The sequence below is a fragment of the Polypterus senegalus genome, chromosome 10 (assembly GCF_016835505.1).
Source record: "Polypterus senegalus isolate Bchr_013 chromosome 10, ASM1683550v1, whole genome shotgun sequence".
NCBI lineage: Eukaryota > Metazoa > Chordata > Cladistia > Polypteriformes > Polypteridae > Polypterus > Polypterus senegalus.
In genome coordinates, this window is record NC_053163.1 from 118,919,111 (window position 1) to 118,942,987 (window position 23,877).

At 40.4% G+C, this 23,877-nt stretch overlaps 2 protein-coding genes across 2 annotated transcripts in view; both read left to right on the top strand.

The window, feature by feature from the left end:
• The window catches only part of LOC120538220 (serine-rich adhesin for platelets-like), a gene marked incomplete at its 3' end in the record, with an annotated part of 34,109 nt that extends 31,741 nt beyond the window's left edge, over positions 1-2,368 (top strand). The window contains 1 exon segment of the mRNA XM_039767675.1: positions 541-2,368. Within this exon segment, the coding sequence (XP_039623609.1) occupies positions 541-2,368 (1,828 nt within the window).
• A 7-nt stretch (positions 2,369-2,375) lies between these two features.
• The window catches only part of LOC120538221 (serine-rich adhesin for platelets-like), a gene marked incomplete at its 5' end in the record, with an annotated part of 33,498 nt that continues 11,996 nt past the window's right edge, over positions 2,376-23,877 (top strand). The window contains 21 exons of the mRNA XM_039767676.1: positions 2,376-6,658; positions 6,717-12,601; positions 13,102-13,202; positions 13,980-14,047; positions 15,517-15,686; positions 16,289-16,315; positions 16,601-16,701; positions 16,870-16,937; positions 17,465-17,634; positions 18,281-18,307; positions 18,594-18,694; positions 18,863-18,930; positions 19,466-19,635; positions 20,283-20,309; positions 20,594-20,694; positions 20,863-20,930; positions 21,458-21,627; positions 22,274-22,300; positions 22,585-22,685; positions 22,854-22,921; positions 23,436-23,605. Coding sequence (XP_039623610.1) covers positions 2,376-6,658; positions 6,717-12,601; positions 13,102-13,202; positions 13,980-14,047; positions 15,517-15,686; positions 16,289-16,315; positions 16,601-16,701; positions 16,870-16,937; positions 17,465-17,634; positions 18,281-18,307; positions 18,594-18,694; positions 18,863-18,930; positions 19,466-19,635; positions 20,283-20,309; positions 20,594-20,694; positions 20,863-20,930; positions 21,458-21,627; positions 22,274-22,300; positions 22,585-22,685; positions 22,854-22,921; positions 23,436-23,605 — 11,971 coding nt within the window. The remainder of the gene's footprint in view (positions 6,659-6,716; positions 12,602-13,101; positions 13,203-13,979; positions 14,048-15,516; positions 15,687-16,288; positions 16,316-16,600; positions 16,702-16,869; positions 16,938-17,464; positions 17,635-18,280; positions 18,308-18,593; positions 18,695-18,862; positions 18,931-19,465; positions 19,636-20,282; positions 20,310-20,593; positions 20,695-20,862; positions 20,931-21,457; positions 21,628-22,273; positions 22,301-22,584; positions 22,686-22,853; positions 22,922-23,435; positions 23,606-23,877) is intronic.

A 23,877-nucleotide genomic window follows, 5' to 3' on the forward strand; every position in this document is an offset into this window, starting at 1 on the left:
CCCTTTTCCCCCAAAAAACCAGTCTTCCCCCCCAACCCCCCCCAAAAAAACCCCAGGTTTTTCAGGTTTTTTCCCCCCAAAAGAAAACTGTTAGAAATCCCTTTTTAATCAAAATTCAAGCCCCACTCCCCCCTCCCTGACCCCCCCCCCCCCCCCCCCCCCCCCCCCCCCCCCCCCCCCCCCCCCCCCCCCCCCCCCCCCCCCCCCCCCCCCCCCCCCCCCCCCCCCCCCCCCCCCCCCCCCCCCCCCCCCCCCCCCCCCCCCCCCCCCCCCCCCCCCCCCCCCCCCCCCCCCCCCCCCCCCCCCCCCCCCCCCCCCCCCCCCCCCCCCCCCCCCCCCCCCCAAAAAAAAAAAAAAAAAAAAAAAAAAAAAAAAAAAAAAAAAAAAAAAAAAAAAAAAAAAAAAAAAAAAAAAAAAAAAAAAAAAAAAAAAAAAAAAAAAAAAAAAAAAAAAAAAAAAAAAAAAAAAAAAAAAAAAAAAAAAAAAAAAAAAAAAAAAAAAAAAAAAAAAAAAAAAAAAAAAAAAAAAAACCAGTAGCAGTTCGAGCACTTCAACAACAGTTCCGGCAACATCAGTTTCATCAACCTCGAGTGCTGCACCACAGACATCTCAAGCACCATCAACCTCCACTTCAGCAATATCTACTCCAGAAGCAGCTGAGCAAAGTACAAGCTTTTCTTCTTTGTCAACTTCGTCAACATCTATAACACCCATTTCAACAGCAAGCTCCAGTCCATCTACGACGCAAAGCACTGTCACATCAACATCGGTGACAACTGAATCAACATCATCCCCATCTACTACCGTGGCAGGTACTTCAACAACAACACTAACACAACCAACTTCATCAACTATTACTTCAACAGATGTGTCACCATCTCCAACAGTTTCAATTACTACTCCGACCACTTTGTCGACAGAGAGCACAGTGCTAAGTACAATCAGTTCGTCTACCACTGCATCCATTGCAGTGCCAAGTACAACGACATCAGCTTCACCCAGTACATCTACTACTGTTGAAAGTACTGTCTCCTCAGCAACAGTGACAACTGTTTCAGCTCCATTACCAACCAGTAGCAGTTCAAGCACTTCAACAACAGTTCCGGCAACATCAGTTTCATCAACCTCGAGTGCTGCACCACAGACATCTCAAGCACCATCAACCTCCACTTCAGCAATATCTACTACAGAGGCAGCTGAGCAAAGTACAAGCTTTTCTTCTTTGTCAACTTCGTCAACATCTATAACACCCATTTCAACAGCAAGCTCCAGTCCATCTACGACTGCGCAAAGCACTGTCACATCAACATCGGTGACAACTGAATCAACATCATCCCCATCTACTACCGTGGCAGGTACTTCAACAACAACACTAACACAAACAACTTCATCAACTATTACTTCAACAGATGTGTCACCATCTCCAACAGTTTCAATTACTACTCCGACCACTTTGTCGACAGAGAGCACAGTGCTAAGTACAATCAGTTCGCCTACCACTGCATCCATTGCAGTGACAAGTACAATTACATCAGCTTCACCCAGTACATCTACTACTGTTGAAAGAACTGTCTCCTCAGCAACAGTGACAACTGTTTCAGCTCCATTACCAACCAGTAGCAGTTCAAGCACTTCAACAACAGTTCCGGCAACATCAGTTTCATCAACCTCGAGTGCTGCACCACAGACATCTCAAGCACCATCAACCTCCAATTCAGCAATATCTACTACAGAAGCAGCTGAGCAAAGTACAACCTCTTCTTCTGTGACAACTACGTCAACATCTTCAACACCCATTTCAACAGCAAGCTCCAGTACATCTACAAATGCACAAACCACTGTCACAGAAACATCAGTGACAACTGAATCAACGTCATCCCCATCTACTACCGTGGCAGGTCCTTCAACAACAACACAAACACAACCAACTTCATCAACTATTATTTCAACAAATGTGTCACCATCTCCAACAGTTTCAATTACTACTCCGACCACTTTGTCGACAGAGAGCACAGAGTTAAGTACAATCAGTTCGTCTACCACTGCATCCAATGCAGTGCCAAGTACAACTACATCAGCTTCACCCAGTACATCTACTATTGTTGAAAGTACTGTCTCCTCCACAACAGTAACAACTGTTTCAGAACCATCACCAACCAGTAGCAGATCAAGCACTTCAACTGCAGCTCCGGCAACATCAGTTTCATCAACCTCGAGTGCTGCACCACAGACATCTCAAGCACCATCAACCTCCACTTCAGCAATATCTACTAAAGAGGCAGCTGAGCAAAGTACAAGCTTTTCTTCTTTGTCAACTTCGTCAACATCTATAACACCCATTTCAACAGCAAGCTCCAGTCCATCTACGACTGCAAAGCACTGTCACATCAACATCGGTGACAACTGAATCAACATCATCCCCATCTACTACCGTGGCAGGTACTTCAACAACAACACTAACACAACCAACTTCATCAACTATTACTTCAACAGATGTGTCACCATCTCCAACAGTTTCAATTTCTACTCCGACCACTTTGTCGACAGAGAGCACAGTGCTAAGTACAATCAGTTCGTCTACCACTGCATCCATTGCAGTGCCAAGTACAACGACATCAGCTTCACCCAGTACATCTACTACTGTTGAAAGTACTGTCTCCTCAGCAACAGTGACAACTGTTTCAGCTCCATTACCAACCAGTAGCAGTTCAAGCACTTCAACAACAGTTCCGGCAACATCAGTTTCATCAACCTCGAGTGCTGCACCACAGACATCTCAAGCACCATCAACCTCCACTTCAGCAATATCTACTACAGAGGCAGCTGAGCAAAGTACAAGCTTTTCTTCTTTGTCAACTTCGTCAACATCTATAACACCCATTTCAACAGCAAGCTCCAGTCCATCTACGACTGCGCAAAGCACTGTCATATCAACATCGGTGACAACTGAATCAACATCATCCCCATCTACTACCGTGGCAGGTACTTCAACAACAACACTAACACAAACAACTTCATCAACTATTACTTCAACAGATGTGTCACCATCTCCAACAGTTTCAATTACTACTCCGACCACTTTGTCGACAGAGAGCACAGTGCTAAGTATAATCAGTTCGCCTACCACTGCATCCATTGCAGTGCCAAGTACAATTACATCAGCTTCACCCAGTACATCTACTACTGTTGAAAGTACTGTCTCCTCAGCAACAGTGACAACTGTTTCAGCTCTATTACCAACCAGTAGCAGTTCAAGCACTTCAACAACAGTTCCGGCAACATCAGTTTCATCAACCTCGAGTGCTGCACCACAGACATCTCAAGCACCATCAACCTCCAATTCAGCAATATCTACTACAGAAGCAGCTGAGCAAAGTACAACCTCTTCTTCTGTGACAACTACGTCAACATCTTCAATACCCATTTCAACAGCAAGCTCCAGTACATCTACAAATGCACAAACCACTGTCACAGAAACATCAGTGACAACTGAATCAACGTCATCCCCATCTACTACCGTGGCAGGTCCTTCAACAACAACACAAACACAACCAACTTCATCAACTATTATTTCAACAGATGTGTCACCATCTCCAACAGTTTCAATTACTACTCCGACCACTTTGTCGACAGAGAGCACAGAGTTAAGTACAATCAGTTCGTCTACCACTGCATCCAATGCAGTGCCAAGTACAACTACATCAGCTTCACCCAGTACATCTACTATTGCTGAAAGTACTGTCTCCTCCACAACAGTAACAACTGTTTCAGAACCATCACCAACCAGTAGCAGATCAAGCAATTCAACTGCAGCTCCGGCAACATCAGTTTCATCAACCTCGAGTGCTGCACCACAGACATCTCAAGCACCATCAACCTCCACTTCAGCAATATCTACTAAAGAGGCAGCTGAGCAAAGTACAAGCTTTTCTTCTTTGTCAACTTCGTCAAAATCTATAACACCCATTTCAACAGCAAGCTCCAGTCCATCTACGACTGCGCAAAGCACTGTCACATCAACATCGGTGACAACTGAATCAACATCATCCCCATCTACTACCGTGGCAGGTACTTCAACAACAACACTAACACAACCAACTTCATCAACTATTACTTCAACAGATGTGTCACCATCTCCAACAGTTTCAATTACTACTCAGACCACTTTGTCGACTGAGAGCACAGTGCTAAGTACAATCAGTTCGTCTACCACTGCATCCATTGCAGTGCCAAGTACAACTACATCAGCTTCACCCAGTACATCTACTACTGTTGAAAGTACTGTCTCCTCAGCAACAGTGACAACTGTTTCAGCTCCATTACCAACCAGTAGCAGTTCAAGCACTTCAACAACATTTCCGGAAACATCAGTTTCATCAACCTCGAGTGCTGCACCACAGACATCTCAAGCACCATCAACCTCCACTTCAGCAATATCTACTACAGAGGCAGCTGAGCAAAGTACAAGCTTTTCTTCTTTGTCAACTTCGTCAACATCTATAACACCCATTTCAACAGCAAGCTCCAGTCCATCTACGACTGCGCAAAGCACTGTCACATCAACATCGGTGACAACTGAATCAACATCATCCCCATCTACTACCGTGGCAGGTACTTCAACAACAACACTAACACAACCAACTTCATCAACTATTACTTCAACAGATGTGTCAACATCTCCAACAGTTTCAATTACTACTCCGACCACTTTGTCGACAGAGAGCACAGTGCTAAGTACAATCAGTTCGTCTACCACTGCATCCATTGCAGTGCCAAGTACAACTACATCAGCTTCACCCAGTACATCTACTACTGTTGAAAGTACTGTCTCCTCAGCAACAGTGACAACTGTTTCAGCTCCATTACCAACCAGTAGCAGTTCAAGCACTTCAACAACAGTTCCGGCAACATCAGTTTCATCAACCTCGAGTGCTGCACCACAGACATCTCAAGCACCATCAACCTCCAATTCAGCAATATCTACTACAGAAGCAGCTGAGCAAAGTACAAGCTCTTCTTCTGTGACAACTACGTCAACATCTTCAATACCCATTTCAACTGCAAGCTCCAGTACATCTCCAAATGCACAAACCACTGTCACAGAAACATCAGTGACAACTGAATCAACGTCATCCCCATCTACTACCGTGGCAGGTCCTTCAACAACAACACAAACACAACCAACTTCATCTACTATTACTTCAACAGATGTGTCACCATCTTCAACAGTTTCAATTACTTCTCCGACCACTTTGTCAACAGAGAGCACAGTGCTAAGTACAATCAGTTCGTCTACCACTGCATCCATTGCAGTACCAAGTACAACTACATCAGCTTCACCCAGTACATCTACTACTGTTGAAAGTACTGTCTCCTCAGCAACAGTGACACCTGTTTCAGCTCCATTACCAACCAGTAGCAGTTCAAGCACTTCAACAACAGCTCCGGCAACATCAGTTTCATCAACCTCGAGTGCTGCACCACAGACATCTCAAGCACCATCAACCTCCAATTCAGCAATATCTACTACAGAAGCAGCTGAGCAAAGTACAAGCTCTTCTTCTGTGACAACTTCGTCAACATCTATAACACCCATTTCAACAGCAAGCTCCAGTCCATCTACGATTGCGCAAAGCACTGTCACATCAACATCGGTGACAACTGAATCAACATCATCCCCATCTACTACCGTGGCAGGTACTTCAACAACAACACTAACACAACCAACTTCATCAACTATTACTTCAACAGATGTGTCACCATCTCCAACAGTTTCAATTACTACTCCGACCACTTTGTCGACAGAGAGCACAGTGCTAAGTACAATCAGTTCGTCTACCACTGCATCCATTGCAGTGCCAAGTACAACTACATCAGCTTCACCCAGTACATCTACTACTGTTGAAAGTACTGTCTCCTCAGCAACAGTGACAACTGTTTCAGCTCCATTACCAACCAGTAGCAGTTCAAGCACTTCAACAACAGTTCCGGAAACATCAGTTTCATCAACCTCGAGTGCTGCACCACAGACATCTCAAGCACCATCAACCTCCACTTCAGCAATATCTACTAAAGAGGCAGCTGAGCAAAGTACAAGCTTTTCTTCTTTGTCAACTTCGTCAAAATCTATAACACCCATTTCAACAGCAAGCTCCAGTCCATCTACGACTGCGCAAAGCACTGTCACATCAACATCGGTGACAACTGAATCAACATCATCCCCATCTACTACCGTGGCAGGTACTTCAACAACAACACTAACACAACCAACTTCATCAACTATTACTTCAACAGATGTGTCACCATCTCCAACAGTTTCAATTACTACTCAGACCACTTTGTCGACTGAGAGCACAGTGCTAAGTACAATCAGTTCGTCTACCACTGCATCCATTGCAGTGCCAAGTACAACTACATCAGCTTCACCCAGTACATCTACTACTGTTGAAAGTACTGTCTCCTCAGCAACAGTGACAACTGTTTCAGCTCCATTACCAACCAGTAGCAGTTCAAGCACTTCAACAACAGTTCCGGCAACATCAGTTTCATCAACCTCTAGTGCTGCACCACAGACATCTCAAGCACCATCAACCTCCACTTCAGCAATATCTACTACAGAGGCAGCTGAGCAAAGTACAAGCTTTTCTTCTTTGTCAACGTCAACATCTATAACACCCATTTCAACAGCAAGCTCCAGTCCATCTACGACTGCAAAGCACTGTCACATCAACATCGGTGACAACTGAATCAACATCATCCCCATCTACTACCGTGGCAGGTACTTCAACAACAACACTAACACAACCAACTTCATCAACTATTACTTCAACAGATGTGTCACCATCTCCAACAGTTTCAATTACTACTCCGACCACTTTGTCGACAGAGAGCACAGTGCTAAGTACAATCAGTTCGTCTACCACTGCATCCATTGCAGTGCCAAGTACAACTACATCAGCTTCACCCAGTACATCTACTACTGTTGAAAGTACTGTCTCCTCAGCAACAGTGACAACTGTTTCAGCTCCATTACCAACCAGTAGCAGTTCAAGCACTTCAACAACAGTTCCGGCAACATCAGTTTCATCAACCTCGAGTGCTGCACCACAGACATCTCAAGCACCATCAACCTCCAATTCAGCAATATCTACTACAGAAGCAGCTGAGCAAAGTACAAGCTCTTCTTCTGTGACAACTACGTCAACATCTTCAATACCCATTTCAACTGCAAGCTCCAGTACATCTCCAAATGCACAAACCACTGTCACAGAAACATCAGTGACAACTGAATCAACGTCATCCCCATCTACTACCGTGGCAGGTCCTTCAACAACAACACAAACACAACCAACTTCATCTACTATTACTTCAACAGATGTGTCACCATCTCCAACAGTTTCAATTACTTCTCCGACCACTTTGTCAACAGAGAGCACAGTGCTAAGTACAATCAGTTCGTCTACCACTGCATCCATTGCAGTACCAAGTACAACTACATCAGCTTCACCCAGTACATCTACTACTGTTGAAAGTACTGTCTCCTCAGCAACAGTGACACCTGTTTCAGCTCCATTACCAACCAGTAGCAGTTCAAGCACTTCAACAACAGCTCCGGCAACATCAGTTTCATCAACCTCGAGTGCTGCACCACAGACATCTCAAGCACCATCAACCTCCAATTCAGCAATATCTACTACAGAAGCAGCTGAGCAAAGTACAAGCTCTTCTTCTGTGACAACTTCGTCAACATCTATAACACCCATTTCAACAGCAAGCTCCAGTCCATCTACGATTGCGCAAAGCACTGTCACATCAACATCGGTGACAACTGAATCAACATCATCCCCATCTACTACCGTGGCAGGTACTTCAACAACAACACTAACACAACCAACTTCATCAACTATTACTTCAACAGATGTGTCACCATCTCCAACAGTTTCAATTACTACTCCGACCACTTTGTCGACAGAGAGCACAGTGCTAAGTACAATCAGTTCGTCTACCACTGCATCCATTGCAGTGCCAAGTACAACTACATCAGCTTCACCCAGTACATCTACTACTGTTGAAAGTACTGTCTCCTCAGCAACAGTGACAACTGTTTCAGCTCCATTACCAACCAGTAGCAGTTCAAGCACTTCAACAACAGTTCCGGAAACATCAGTTTCATCAATCTCGAGTGCTGCACTACAGACATCTCAAGCACCATCAACCTCCACTTCAGCAATATCTACTACAGAGGCAGCTGAGCAAAGTACAAGCTCTTCTTCTGTGACAACTACGCCAACATCTTCAATACCCATTTCAACAGCAAGCTCCAGTCTATCTACGACTGCGCAAAGCACTGTCACATCAACATCGGTGACAACTAAATCAACGTCATCCCCATCTACTACCGTGGCAGGTCCTTCAACAACAATACTAACACAACCAACTTCATCAACTATTACTTCAACATATGTGTCACCATCTCCAGCAGTTTCAATTACTACTCTGACCACTTTGTCGACAGAGAGCACAGAGCTAAGTATAATCAGTTCGTCTACCACTGCATCCAATGCAGTGCCAAGTACAACTACATCAGCTTCACCCAGTACATCTACTATTGTTGAAAGTACTGTCTCCTCCACAACAGTAACAACTGTTTCAGAACCATCACCATCCAGTAGTAGATCAAGCACTTCAACTGCAGCTCCGGCAACATCAGTTTCATCAACCTCGAGTGCTGCACCGCAGACATCTCAAGCACCATCAATCTCCACTTCAGCAATATCTACTGCAGTGGCAGCTGAGCAAAGTACAAGCTTTTCTTCTTCGTCAACTTTGTCAACATCTTTAACACCCATTTCTACAGCAAGCTCTAGTCCATCTACGACTGCGCAAAGCACTGTCACATCAACATCGGTGACAACTGAATCAACATCATCCCCATCTACTACCGTGGCAGGTACTTCAACAACAATACTAACACAACCAACTTCAACAACTATTACTTCAACAGATGTGTCACCATCTCCAGCAGTTTCAATTACTACTCCGACCACTTTGTCGACAGAGAGCACACTGCTAAGTACAATCAGTTCGTCTACCACTGCATCCATTGCAGTGCCAAGTACAACTACATCAGCTTCACCCAGTACATCTGCTACTGTTGAAAGTACTGTCTACTCCACAACAGTAACAACTGTTTCAGAACCATCACCATCCAGTAGCAGATCAAGCACTTCAACTGCAGCTCCGGCAACATCAGTTTCATCAACCTCGAGTGCTGCACAGCAGACATCTCAAGCACCATCAATCTCCACTTCAGCTATATCTACTGCAGTGGCAGCTGAGCAAAGTACAAGCTTTTCTTCTTCGCCAACTTCGTCAACATCTTCAACACCCATTTCAACAGCAAGCTCCAGTACATCTACGACTGCGCAAAGCACTGTCACATCAACATTGGTGACAACTGAATCAATATCATCCCCATCTACTAACGTGGCAGGTACTTCAACAACAATACTAACACAACCAACTTCATCAACTATTACTTCAACAGATGTGTCACCATCTCCAGCAGTTTCAATTACTACTCCGACCACTTTGTCGACAGAGAGCACAGTGGTAAGTACAATCAGTTCGTCTACCACTGCATCCATTGCAGTGCCAAGTACAACTACATCAGCTTCACCCAGTACATCTACTACTGTTGAAAGTACTGTCTCCTCAGCAATAGTGACAACTGTTTCAGCTCCATTTCCAACCAGTAGCAGTTCAAGCACTTCAACAACAGTTCCGGCAACATCAGTTTCATCAACCTCGAGTGCTGCACCACAGACATCTCAAGCACCATCAACCTCCAATTCAGCAATATCTACTACAGAGGCAGCTGAGCAAGGTACAAGCTTTTCTTCTTTGTCAACTTCGTCAACATCTATAACACCCATTTCAACAGCAAGCTCCAGTCCATCTACGACTGCGCAAAGCACTGTCACATCAACATCGGTGACAACTGAATCAACATCATCCCCATCTACTACCGTGGCAGGTACTTCAACAACAACACTAACACAACCAACTTCATCAACTATTACTTCAACAGATGTGTCACCATCTCCAACAGTTTCAATTACTACTCCGACCACTTTGTCGACAGAGAGCACAGTGCTAAGTACAATCAGTTCGTCTACCACTGCATCCATTGCAGTGCCAAGTACAACTACATCAGCTTCACCCAGTACATCTACTACTGTTGAAAGTACTGTCTCCTCAGCAACAGTGACAACTGTTTCAGCTCCATTACCAACCAGTAGCAGTTCAAGCACTTCAACAACAGTTCCGGAAACATCAGTTTCATCAACCTCGAGTGCTGCACTACAGACATCTCAAGCACCATCAACCTCCACTTCAGCAATATCTACTACAGAGGCAGCTGAGCAAAGTACAAGCTCTTCTTCTGTGACAACTACGCCAACATCTTCAATACCCATTTCAACAGCAAGCTCCAGTCTATCTACGACTGCGCAAAGCACTGTCACATCAACATCGGTGACAACTAAATCAACGTCATCCCCATCTACTACCGTGGCAGGTCCTTCAACAACAATACTAACACAACCAACTTCATCAACTATTACTTCAACATATGTGTCACCATCTCCAGCAGTTTCAATTACTACTCTGACCACTTTGTCGACAGAGAGCACAGAGCTAAGTACAATCAGTTCGTCTACCACTGCATCCAATGCAGTGCCAAGTACAACTACATCAGCTTCACCCAGTACATCTACTATTGTTGAAAGTACTGTCTCCTCCACAACAGTAACAACTGTTTCAGAACCATCACCATCCAGTAGCAGATCAAGCACTTCAACTGCAGCTCCGGCAACATCAGTTTCATCAACCTCGAGTGCTGCACCGCAGACATCTCAAGCACCATCAATCTCCACTTCAGCAATATCTACTGCAGTGGCAGCTGAGCAAAGTACAAGCTTTTCTTCTTCGTCAACTTTGTCAACATCTTCAACACCCATTTCTACAGCAAGCTCTAGTCCATCTACGACTGCGCAAAGCACTGTCACATCAACATCGGTGACAACTGAATCAACATCATCCCCATCTACTACCGTGGCAGGTACTTCAACAACAATACTAACACAACCAACTTCAACAACTATTACTTCAACAGATGTGTCACCATCTCCAGCAGTTTCAATTACTACTCCGACCACTTTGTCGACAGAGAGCACAGTGCTAAGTACAATCAGTTCGTCTACCACTGCATCCATTGCAGTGCCAAGTACAACTATATCAGCTTCACCCAGTACATCTGCTAATGTTGAAAGTACTGTCTCCTCCACAACAGTAACAACTGTTTCAGAACCATCACCATCCAGTAGCAGATCAAGCACTTCAACTGCAGCTCCGGTAACATCAGTTTCATCAACCTCGAGTGCTGCACAGCAGACATCTCAAGCACCATCAATCTCCACTTCAGCTATATCTACTGCAGTGGCAGCTGAGCAAAGTACAAGCTTTTCTTCTTCGCCAACTTCGTCAACATCTATAACACCCATTTCAACAGCAAGCTCCAGTACATCTACGACTGCGCAAAGCACTGTCACATCAACATTGGTGACAACTGAATCAATATCAACCCCATCTACTAACGTGGCAGGTACTTCAACAACAATACTAACACAACCAACTTCATCAACTATTACTTCAACAGATGTGTCACCATCTCCAGCAGTTTCAATTACTACTCCGACCACTTTGTCGACAGAGAGCACAGTGGTAAGTACAATCAGTTCATCTACCACTGCATCCATTGCAGTGCCAAGTACAACTACATCAGCTTCACCCAGTACATCTACTACTGTTGAAAGTACTGTCTCCTCAGCAATAGTGACAACTGTTTCAGCTCCATTTCCAACCAGTAGCAGTTCAAGCACTTCAACAACAGTTCCGGCAACATCAGTTTCATCAACCTCGAGTGCTGCACCACAGACATCTCAAGCACCATCAACCTCCAATTCAGCAATATCTACTACAGAGGCAGCTGAGCAAAGTACAAGCTCTTCTTTTGTGACAACTTCGTCAACATCTATAACACCCATTTCAACAGCAAGCTCCAGTCCATCTACGACTGCGCAAAGCACTGTCACATCAACATCGGTGACAACTGAATCAACATCATCCCCATCTACTAACGTGGCAGGTCCTTCAACAACAATACTAACACAACCAACTTCATTAACTATTACTTCAACAGATGTGTCACCATCTCCAGCAGTTTCAATTACTACTCCGACCACTTTGTCGACAGAGAGCACAGTGCTAAGTACAATCAGTTCGTCTACCACTGCATCCATTGCAGTGCCAAGTACAACGACATCAGCTTCACCCAGTACATCTACTACTGTTGAAAGTACTGTCTCCTCAGCAATAGTGACAACTGTTTCAGCTCCATTACCAACCAGTAGCAGTTCAAGCACTTCAACAACAGTTCCGGCAACATCAGTTTCATCAACCTCGAGTGCTGCACCACAGACATCTCAAGCACCATCAACCTCCACTTCAGTAATATCTTCTACAGAAGCAGCTGTGCAAGGTTCAAGCTCTTTCTATTCTGTTTTAGTTATTAGTTTCAAAAATAGGTTGTCCGTGCTGCTGAATCATCATTCTATGGTTTATTTATTGTCACAGTCATTGTCCATGTGATGTTTACACAATTGTGCATGGTTCTAAGATGTTCCTTTGGATAATCAGTGTTTCTTTCTAATTCTGAGAAATGTACATGATATATTAATGTCTCGTTAAACGATTGATGTAGCTGGGATAGATTTTGGGATAGATTAAGATTGTATAATGGTAAAATCAGGTTATAAAAACAGAATAATTGATAGATTAATTTAAAAAAATATATTTTCGTAATTTTCCAACTTACTCATGCTTTGTTTGGGTTACGGTGAAGTTCCGACGCATTCTTATGGAAAATGACTGCATTAAAGTGCAGTAGTTTGTTTATAAAATAACTTACACAGAAGCAACCAAATAGATAAAACAAGTGTTTAGCATACCTTCTAATTGTATTTTTTTTTCTTTCCCCAGGATTCTTGTACTTCACAGTCAACTTTACCCTTGCCAATTTGACGTTTACTCCAGCTATGTCTTCTGCAAACAACTCAATGTCTATCAATGTGACTTCTTTGGTAGGATGATAATCTAATGTTTTATACATCTTGACATTCTGCCTCTGCTATCAGTAGTCATCTTGTGTGAAACCCTATGGTAGCAAACAACTTCTCTTCGTTCATTAAGTCCCCTGAAAAAGTCTCTAACAGCCAATTGTTTAGTTATCCTCCTAACAGACCCTGCCTTCAGATTAGTCTGTGACCTTTGACTCCATTTGTATTAACATTTATGTTACAAAACCTAGGCCTTCATGTAACTGCCCCTCATGCAGCTATTAGCCTGTCCAGAATAAACAGGACCTTAAACAGTATTGTAGTTTTTTTTCTCTGCCTGCTCAAGTTATCACTTACCACTTTATTTTATGATTTAAACATTAGACAGATAAATGGTGTCTTTTTAGTGATTTCCTATGCCATAAAATTGTACAGCATCCTTGCTTCCTTACAACAATGATGTGACTTAGGTGACTACCATTATTGTTTAAGCAATGGTAGTTCTTCATTGCTAATCAGGCCACTGCCTTTATAGCCTATGCAACAGTCCAGTTCTGCGTCTGTGCACTGCTCCTGCCTTAATGACAGCATACAAAATGTCAATTACAACATGGAGGAATATTTTATTAGGAATATATCCATGCATCAGTGTTATTAAGTCAGCACGACACAATAAAACAACCTGAAAGTCTCTTTTCTTCATGTAACAGAAAAACAACTACAAAGGAATTCACTGTCATTTACAGTTCTTTGCAATCCAAATACTTTCAGTAACATGAATATTTTTGTCTTTGTCTGTAGGTAGCCCAAGCTTTACTTGAAAGTAACATTGCAGGCACCTTTTCTGCTTGTTATCCTGTTGCCCTCAGGTATGATTTTCTCCAATGCCATTTCAAACTAAGAGATGTGGGAATTCAGACCATGGTCTGTAGGAGGGTGCAACATTGGCACAAGCAAAGAAAACAAAGTGATGTGGTGAGGTGAACCTTAGCAGAATTAGGCTTCTCCTCTTAATAATATTTGTAAAGACATAGACATAAATGTAATGAATAAGCTGGTTAAGTGTGATGATACCAAACTTGGTAGAATAACAGATAATGAAGAATTAGCTAAATTGTTACAGGAGATCTTGGACAGCACATGGGCTTGGGCAGGTTTGTGGCAGGTGAAATTTAATGTAAGTAAATAGACAGATAGATAGATACTTTATTAATCCCAAGGGGAAATTCACATACTCCAGCAGCAGCATACTGATAAAAAAAACAATATTAAAGTAAAGAGTAATAAAAATACAGGTAAAACAGACAATAACTTTGTACAATGTTAACATTTACCCCCCAGGGGTGGAATTGAAGAGTCGCATAGTGTGGGGGAGGAACGATCTCCTGAGTCCCAGTGACAGCAATCTGAAGCTGCTCCTCTGTCTGGAGATGATACTGTTCAGTGAATGCAGTGGATTCTCCATGATTAACAGGAGCCTGCTCAGTGCCCATCACTCTGCCACAGATGTAAAACTGTCCAGAAGTAGAAGTGCTACATGCTAATGCTAATAGAAGTACCCATTATGAGAAGCCCCTAGGAGTCACAGTAGACTCAACACTGTCCATATGAAGACAGTAGTACAGAAGTGACCAGGAAGGCTAATAGGAGGTTAGGTTACATATCATGAGGTGTGGACTGCAAACAAAGAGAGGTTCTAAATAAGTTATGTTCCACACTAATGAGGCCTCACCTGCAGTTCTGTGTAGCAGTTTCGGCCTGCGCAATACAAAAAGGAAATAGCAATGCTAGAGAAAGTCCAAAGGAGAGCAAATAAGATGATTCCTGGGACTGAGTAGTATGAGCTGTGAAGAGAGACTGAAGCATTTAAACCTTTTTACTTTAAGCAAATAGAGATTGAGAAGGAACAATACTGATGAGTTTATAATTATGAAAGGAATAAGTGCCGTAGAACCCATTTGTTAGTTTAAAATAAACTTGCCAACAAAAACATGGGAATATTGTTGGAAACTTGTTAAGTGCAGATTTTACACACATAGTAGGATGTTTTTCTTCATACAAAGAAACATAGACTCATGGAAATGCTAACACTAGGTATTGGTGAAGAGTAAAACTTTAGGGATCTTCAAACCCTCACTTGATGTTAATTTGGACAATCTAGATGAACAGAATACAGAGCTTGTTAGATTGAATGCTCTTGTCACAATTTTCTAATGTGCTAATCAAACTGACAATATTAGGATATTGACGAAAAATAATATGACACTCCTAAAGGCAATTGTTGAATATTACACTGTGCAGTGACCATATATGACTAAATTTGTTTATTTTATTATAGCTCTGACCTGGTGATCGGCACATATGTGAATCTCAGCTGCACTTTTAAGAATGACACATCAAAGCCACCTTTGGACAGAGTGACTGTGTACAGAGAATTGAAAGGACTCACTCACAACGGCAGCACCTTGGGACCCTATGCCATAAGCAGCAATAGCCTCTACGTGAATGGTAATTTGTGCCTTACACTAACCAACTTCTTAATGCAGTTTTTCAGAGCCTAGTGGGCAGAACCTAAACGAACTTAGATTCATGACCTCCCCCAGTTTAGCATTGAAACACGATGTGTCAAGGATGAATGAAGCCTTAAGCAAATCATATGAAGCTGCCCAATTTGTGAAAAGAATAACATTAAAGAAACTGCATTAGGTAGGAGGTGTGTCTATGGTTTTATATAAACAACTACAGATGGGGGATCTAAGATAAAATGTAGATTAGACTATGTAAGCGTGTAGCATATCTTGATTTTATATATTAACCTACTCGATGTGAGCTATAAACTACGGGAAGAAAATATTCATCCAAGAATAAGACAGGGACAAGAAACTTCTTTCTCACTAAATCAAATAAAGAACTTATACTGTTTCTTCAAACGAAGACATTACCTCTAAGGGAGGGCTGGTTTTGAGAAACGATGGCAAAAGATTCTCGTCATGTGCAATGAAAAGTAGTTGTCACATTTTAATACCTGCACTGTCCTGTCATCATGGAAATTACAGACATAAATAATCGAAAATTATATAAATTATAACAGTTCTTTTCTTTTTATTCAGGATACCAGGAAGTCACACCTATTGTTGGTAAGTGTTTTTATTATAAAAATGTGATTCCATCTCTACATTTTGTAATGATTTCAATATGAAAAAAATATAATTCTCCTAAAATAAGGAATAACCTTGAAAATGTCAGCTTACACAGAATACATTTGATGTGAGGTTAAAAAAATAATAAATACACTTCAGGGAGCAGTCTTATATGCAAGAATACCTGGACATTAGAAATCAAAAAATATCTTCTGAAGTTGATCTTTCTCATCCTGACTTCAGCTCTGACACAGCTCTTGGTTTATTTCTGTTTTTTTTCAGATATGCTACATTTCTCAATTAACTTCACTCTCAACAACCTAGCATACTTGCGAAATTACTCTTCTTTAAATGACCCCGTGAACAAGAATGTTACCTCCCTGGTAAGTCATTGACGAGCCTAATTTGGGTCTTGAAAGATAACGGCGACCAATATTATTTCTTCTGCCATGCCTTATTGTCTCAAAAAATGTTTTCACAATAAATCTCATTTGTCCTACCTTAGGAAAACTGGCTTTTTAATATTTGAAAACATTTTCTGTTCTTCCCAGGTGGCCCAAGCCCTACAGATGACCACCATTGGTCCACTTTTCCAAGCATGTTATCCAGTTTCTTTCAGGTATTTTTCATTTCTTCAAAATAAGAGTAAGAGCAAATGGACAGCTTGAGGATCAGTATAGTGTCTACCAGACGTGCTCATGGTGTCATCACCATTGCCTGGATTAGGATTTTATTAACGTTTTAATCTGATGTGATATCAGCAAATGAGAACTTCAGACTTGGAGGTGAACTGTAGGATAGCAGAAGAGAGATGAAAGAATAGAGAGTTATGTGCATTTAGTTATTTGTCTTTAGTTATTTTCTCATGGATGAGAAACCTCAGCCTTGTGCCCCTGTTTTCTGATGGCATCTCCTCCCTTTATTATACAGAGTTGAATCTGAATAATTGGAAAAGCAGTGCTTTTCTACTGTGATCAGTTTAAAGTTGATGCTGTTAGTTGTATCATCAAAACGCTTTACCGGTAACCTGTAGAGAAAGGTTTTGGAATTTTGTCTTGTTTAAATAGAAAATGTACCAAATTGATTTATATGATTAATATTGAGAATGATAAAAATATATTGTCATTTATTGTGTTTGTTTTTCAGTCAAGATTTGGTTGCTGGCACAGATGTGAACCTCAGCTGCACTTTTAAGAATGACACGTCAAAGCCACCTTTGGACAGAGTGACTGTGTACAGAGAATTGAAAGGACTCACTCACAATGGCAGCACCTTGGGACCCTATGCTATGAGCAGCAATAGCCTCTACGTGAATGGTAATTTGTGCCTTACACTAACCAACGTTTTAATGCAGTATTTCAGAGACTAGTGGGCAGAACCTAAAAGAACTTTGATTCATGGCCTCCTCAAGTTTAGCTGTGAAACATGATGTGTCAAGGATGAATAAAGCCTTAAGCAAAAGCATATAAACTTGCCCACTTTATTTAAAGAATACCATTAAAGAAACTGGTTTTGGTAGGAGGTGTTTCAGTGGTTTCATATAAAATATTAGGGACGGGGGATCTGACATAAAATATAGAGAAGACCATGTATTTTAATGATTTTGAAATGCTGACATCCTAATTTGTACATTGTAGAATCTAGCATATCCTGTGTTTATGTATTAACCAACTGGATGTGACCTATAAAATATAGGAAGAAACTATTCAGCCAAGAATAAGACAGGGACAAGTAAATTCTTTCTCACTAAATCAAATAAAGAACTTATACTGTTTCTTCAAACGAAGACATTACCTCTAAAGGAGGGCTGGTTTTGAGAAATGATGGCAAAAGATTCTCGTCATGTGCAATGAAAAGTAGTTGTCACATTTTAATACCTGCACTGTCCTGTCATCATGGAAATTACAGACATAAATAATCGAAAATTATATAAATTATAACAGTTCTTTTCCTTTTATTCAGGATACCAGGAAGTCACACCTACAGTTGGTAAGTGTTTTTATTATAAAAATGTGATTCCATCTCTACATTTTGTAATGATTTCAATAGGAAAAAAATGTAATTCTACTAAAATAAGAAATAACCTTGAAAATGCCAGCTGACGAAGAATAAATTTGAAGTGTGGTTAAAAAAATAATGAATAAACTTCAGGGAGCAGTCTTATATGTAAGAATACCTGGACATTAGAAAATAAAAAAATATCTTATGAAGTTGATCTTTCTCATCTTGACTTCAGCTCTGATACAGCTCTTGGTTTATTTCTGTTTTTTTTCAGATATGCTACATTTCTCAATTAACTTCACTCTCAACAACCTAGCATACTTGCAGAATTACTCTTCTTTAAATGACCCTGTGAACAAGAATGTTACCTCCCTGGTAAGACACTGACAAGCCTAATTTGGGTCTTGAAAGATAACGGCGACCAATATTATTTCTTCTGCCATGCCTTATTGTCTCAAAAAAAGTTTTCACAATAAATCTCATTTGTCCTACCTTAGGAAAACTGGCTTTTTAATATTTGAAAACATTTTCTGTTCTCCCCAGGTGGCCCAAGCCCTACAGATGACCACCATTGGTCCACTTTTCCAAGCATGTTATCCAGTTTCTTTCAGGTATTTTTCATTTCTTCAAAATAAGAGTAAGAGCAAATGGACAGCTTGAGGATCACTATAAGGTCTAACAGACGTGCTCACGGTGTCATCATCGCAGCCTGGATTAGGATTTTATTAACGTGTTTATCTGATGTGATATCAGCAAATGAGAACTTCAGACTTGGAGGTGAACTGTAGGATAGCAGAAGAGAGATGAAAGAATAGAGAGTTATGTGCATTTAGTTATTTGTCTTCAGTTATTTTCTCATGGATGGTCCTTGACAACCTCAGCCTTGTGCCTCTCTGTTTTATGATGGCATCTCCTTCCTTTATTATACAGAGTTAAATCTGAATTATTAGAAAAGCAGTGCTTTTCTACTGGGATCGGTTTAAAGTTGATGCTGTTAGTTCTTTCATCGAAATGCTTTATCATTAACCTGTCGAGAAAGGTTTTTGAATTTTGTCTTGGTTTAATACAAAATGTACCAAATTGATTTATATGATTAATTTTGAGAATGATAAAAATATATTGTCATTTATTGTGTTTGTTTTTCAGTCAAGATTTGGTTGCTGGCACAGATGTGAACCTCAGCTGCACTTTTAAGAATGACACTTCAAAGCCACCTTTGGACAGAGTGACTGTGTACAGAGAATTGAAAGGTCTCACTCACAATGGCAGCACCTTGGGACCCTATGCTATGAGCAGCAATAGCCTCTACGTGAATGGTAATTTGTGCCTTACGCTAACCAACGTTTTAATGCAGTTTTTCAGAGACTAGTGGGCAGAACCTAAAAGAACTTTGATTTATTGTCCTCCTCAAGTTTAGCTGTGAAACATGATGTGTCAAGGATAAATAAAGCCTTAAGCAAAAGCATATAAACTTGTCCACTTTGTTTAAAGAATACCATTAAAGAAACTGGTTTTGGTAGGAGGTGTTTCAATGGTTTCATATAAAATATTAGGGACGGGGGATCTGACATAAAATGTAGGGAAGACTTTGTATTTTAATGATTTTGAAATGCTGACATCCTAATTTGTACATTGTAGCATCTAGCATATCCTGTGTTTATGTATTATCCTACTGGATGTGACCTATAAATTATAGGAAGAAACTATTCAGCCAAGAATAAGACTGGGACAAGTAACTATTTTCTCACTACATCAAATAAAGAAGTTATACTCTTTTTTCAAATGAAGACATTACATCTATGGGAGGGCAGATTTTGACAAATGATGGCAAAAGATTCTCGTCATGTGCAACGAAAAGCAAATGTGACATTACAACACAAGCACTGTCCTGTCATCATGGAAATTACAGACATAAACAATCGAAAATTATATAAATTATAACAGTTCTTTTCCTTTTATTCAGGATACCAGGAAGTCACACCTACAGTTGGTAAGTGTTTTTATTATAAAAATGTAATTCCATCTGTACATTTTGTAATGATTTCAATAGGAAAAAAATGTAATTCTACTAAAATAAGAAATAACCTTGAAAATGCCAGCTGACGCAGAATAAATTTGATGTGTGGTTAAAAAAATAATAAATAATCTTCAGGGAGCAGTCTTATATGTAGGAATACCTGGACATTAGAAATATAAAAATATCTTCTGAAGTTGATCTTTCTCATCCTGACTTCAGCTCTGATACAGCTCTTGGTTTATTTCTGTTTTTTTCAGATATGCTATATTTCTCAATTAACTTCACTCTCAACAACCTAGCATACTTGCGAAATTACTCTTCTTTAAATGACCCCGTGAACAAGAATGTTACCTCCCTGGTAAGTCACTGACGAGCCTAATTTGGGTCTTGAAAGATAACGGCGACCAATATTATTTCTTCTGCCATGCCTTATTGTCTCAAAAAAAGTTTTCACAATAAATCTCATTTGTCCTACCCAAGGAAAACTGGCTTTTTAATATTTGAAAACATTTTCTGTTCTTCCCAGGTGGCCCAAGCCCTACAGTTGACCACCATTGGTCCACTTTTCCAAGCATGTTATCCAGTTTCTTTCAGGTATTTTTCATTTCTTCAAAATAAGAGTAAGAGCAAATGGACAGCTTGAGGATCAGTATAGGGTCTACCAGACGTGCTCACGGTATCATCATCGCAGCCTGGATTAGGATTTTATTAACGTGTTTATCTGATGTGATATCAGCAAATGAGAACTTCAGACTTGGAGGTGAACTGTAGGATAGCAGAAGAGAGATGAAAGAATAGAGAGTTATGTGCATTTAGTTATTTGTCTTTAGTTATTTTCTCATGGATGAGAAACCTCAGCCTTGTGCCCCTGTTTTCTGATGGCATGTCCTCCCTTTATTATACAGAGTTGAATCTGAATAATTGGAAAAGCAGTGCTTTTCTACTGTGATCAGTTTAAAGTTGATGCTGTTAGTTGTATCATCAAAACGCTTTACCGGTAACCTGTAGAGAAAGGTTTTGGAATTTTGTCTTGTTTAAATAGAAAATGTACCAAATTGATTTAGATGATTAATATTGAGAATGATAAAAATATTTTGTCATTTATTGTGTTTGTTTTTCAGTCAAGGTTTGGTTGCTGGCACAGATGTGAACCTCAGCTGCACTTTTAAGAATGACACGTCAAAGCCACCTTTGGACAGAGTGACTGTGTACAGAGAATTGAAAGGACTCACTCACAATGGCAGCACCTTGGGACCCTATGCTATGAGCAGCAATAGCCTCTACGTGAATGGTAATTTGTGCCTTACGCTAACCAACGTTTTAATGCAGTATTTCAGGGACTAGTGGGCAGAACCTAAAAGAGCTTTGATTCATGGCCTCCCCCAGTTTAGCTTTGAAACATGATGTGTCAAGGATGAATACAGCCTTAAGCAAAAGCATTTAAACTTGCTCACTTTGTTAAAAGAATACCATTAAAGAAACTAGTTTTGGTAGAAGGTGTTTCTATGGTTTCATATAAAATATTAGGGATGAGGGATCTGAGATGAAATGTAGAGAAGACCATGTATTTTAATGATTTTGAAATGCTGACATCCTAATTTGTACATTGTAGAATCTAGCATATCCTGTGTTTATGAATTAACCAACTGGATGTGACCTATAAAATATAGGAAGAAACTATTCAGCCAAGAATAAGACAGGGACAAGTAACTTCTTTCTCACTAAATCAAATAAAGAAATTATACTGTTTCTTCAAACGAAGACATTACCTCTAAGGGAGGGCTGGTTTTGAGAAACGATGGCAAAAGATTCTCGTCATGTGCAATGAAAAGTAGTTGTCACATTTTAATACCTGCACTGTCCTGTCATCATGGAAATTACAGACATAAATAATCGAAAATTATATAAATTATAACAGTTCTTTTCCTTTTATTCAGGATACCAGGAAGTCACACCTACAGTTGGTAAGTGTTTTTATTATAAAAATGTGATTCCATCTGTACATTTTGTAATGATTTCAATAGGAAAAAAATGTAATTCTACTAAAATAAGAAATAACCTTGAAAATGCCAGCTGACGCAGAATAAATTTGATATGTGGTTAAAAAAATAATAAATAAACTTCAGGGAGCAGTCTTATATGTAAGAATACCTGGACATTAGAAATAAAAAAATATCTTATGAAGTTGATCTTTCTCATCCTGACTTCAGCTCTGATACAGCTCTTGGTTTATTTTTATTTTTTTCAGATATGCTACATTTCTCAATTAACTTCACTCTCAACAACCTAGCATACTTGCGAAATTACTCTTCTTTAAATGACCCCGTGAACAAGAATGTTACCTCCCTGGTAAGTCACTGACCAGCCTAATTTGGGTCTTGAAAGATAACGGCGACCAATATTATTTCTTCTGCCATGCCTTATTGTCTGAAAAAATGTTTTCACAATAAATTTCATTTGTCCTACCTTAGGAAAACTGGCTTTTTAATATTTGAAAACATTTTCTGTTCTCCCCAGGTGGCCCAAGCCCTACAGATGACCACCATTGGTCCACTTTTCCAAGCATGTTATCCAGTTTCTTTCAGGTATTTTTTATTTCTTCAAAATAAGAGTAAGAGCAAATGGACAGCTTGAGGATTAGTATAGAGTCTACCAGACGTGCTCATGGTGTCATCACCATTGCCTGGATTAGGATTTTACTAACGTGTTAATCTGATGTGATATCAGCAAATGAGAACTTCAGACTTGGAGGTGAACTGTAGGATAGCAGAAGAGAGATGAAAGAATAGAGAGTTATGTGCATTTAGTTATTTGTCTTCAGTTATTTTCTCATGGATGGTCCTTGACAACCTCAGCCTTGTGCCTCTCTGTTTTATGATGGCATCTCCTTCATTTATTAAACAGAGTTAAATCTGAATTATACTGGGATCGGTTTAAAGTTGATGCTGTTAGTTCTATCATCGAAACGCTTTATCATTAACCTGTCGAGAAAGGTTTTTGAATTTTGTCTTGTTTTAATACAAAATGTACCAAATTGATTTATATGATTAATATTGAGAATGATAAAATATATTGTCATTTATTGTGTTTGTTTTTCAGTCAAGATTTGGTTGCTGGCACAGATGTGAACCTCAGCTGCACTTTTAAGAATGACACGTCAAAGCCACCTTTGGACAGAGTGACTGTGTACAGAGAATTGAAAGGACTCACTCACAATGGCAGCACCTTGGGACCCTATGCTATGAGCAGCAATAGCCTCTACGTGAATGGTAATTTGTGTCTTACGCTAACCAACGTTTTAATGCAGTATTTCAGAGACTAGTGGGCAGAACCTAAAAGAACTTTGATCCATGGCCTCCCCCAGTTTAGCTTTGAAACACGACATGTCAAGGATGAATAAAGCCTTAAGCAAAAGCATATAAACTTGCCCAATTTGTTAAAAGAATACCATTAAAGAAACTGGTTTTGGTAGGTGGTGTGTCTATGGTTTCATATAAAATATTAGGGACGGGGGATCTGAGATAAAATGTAGAGAAAACTT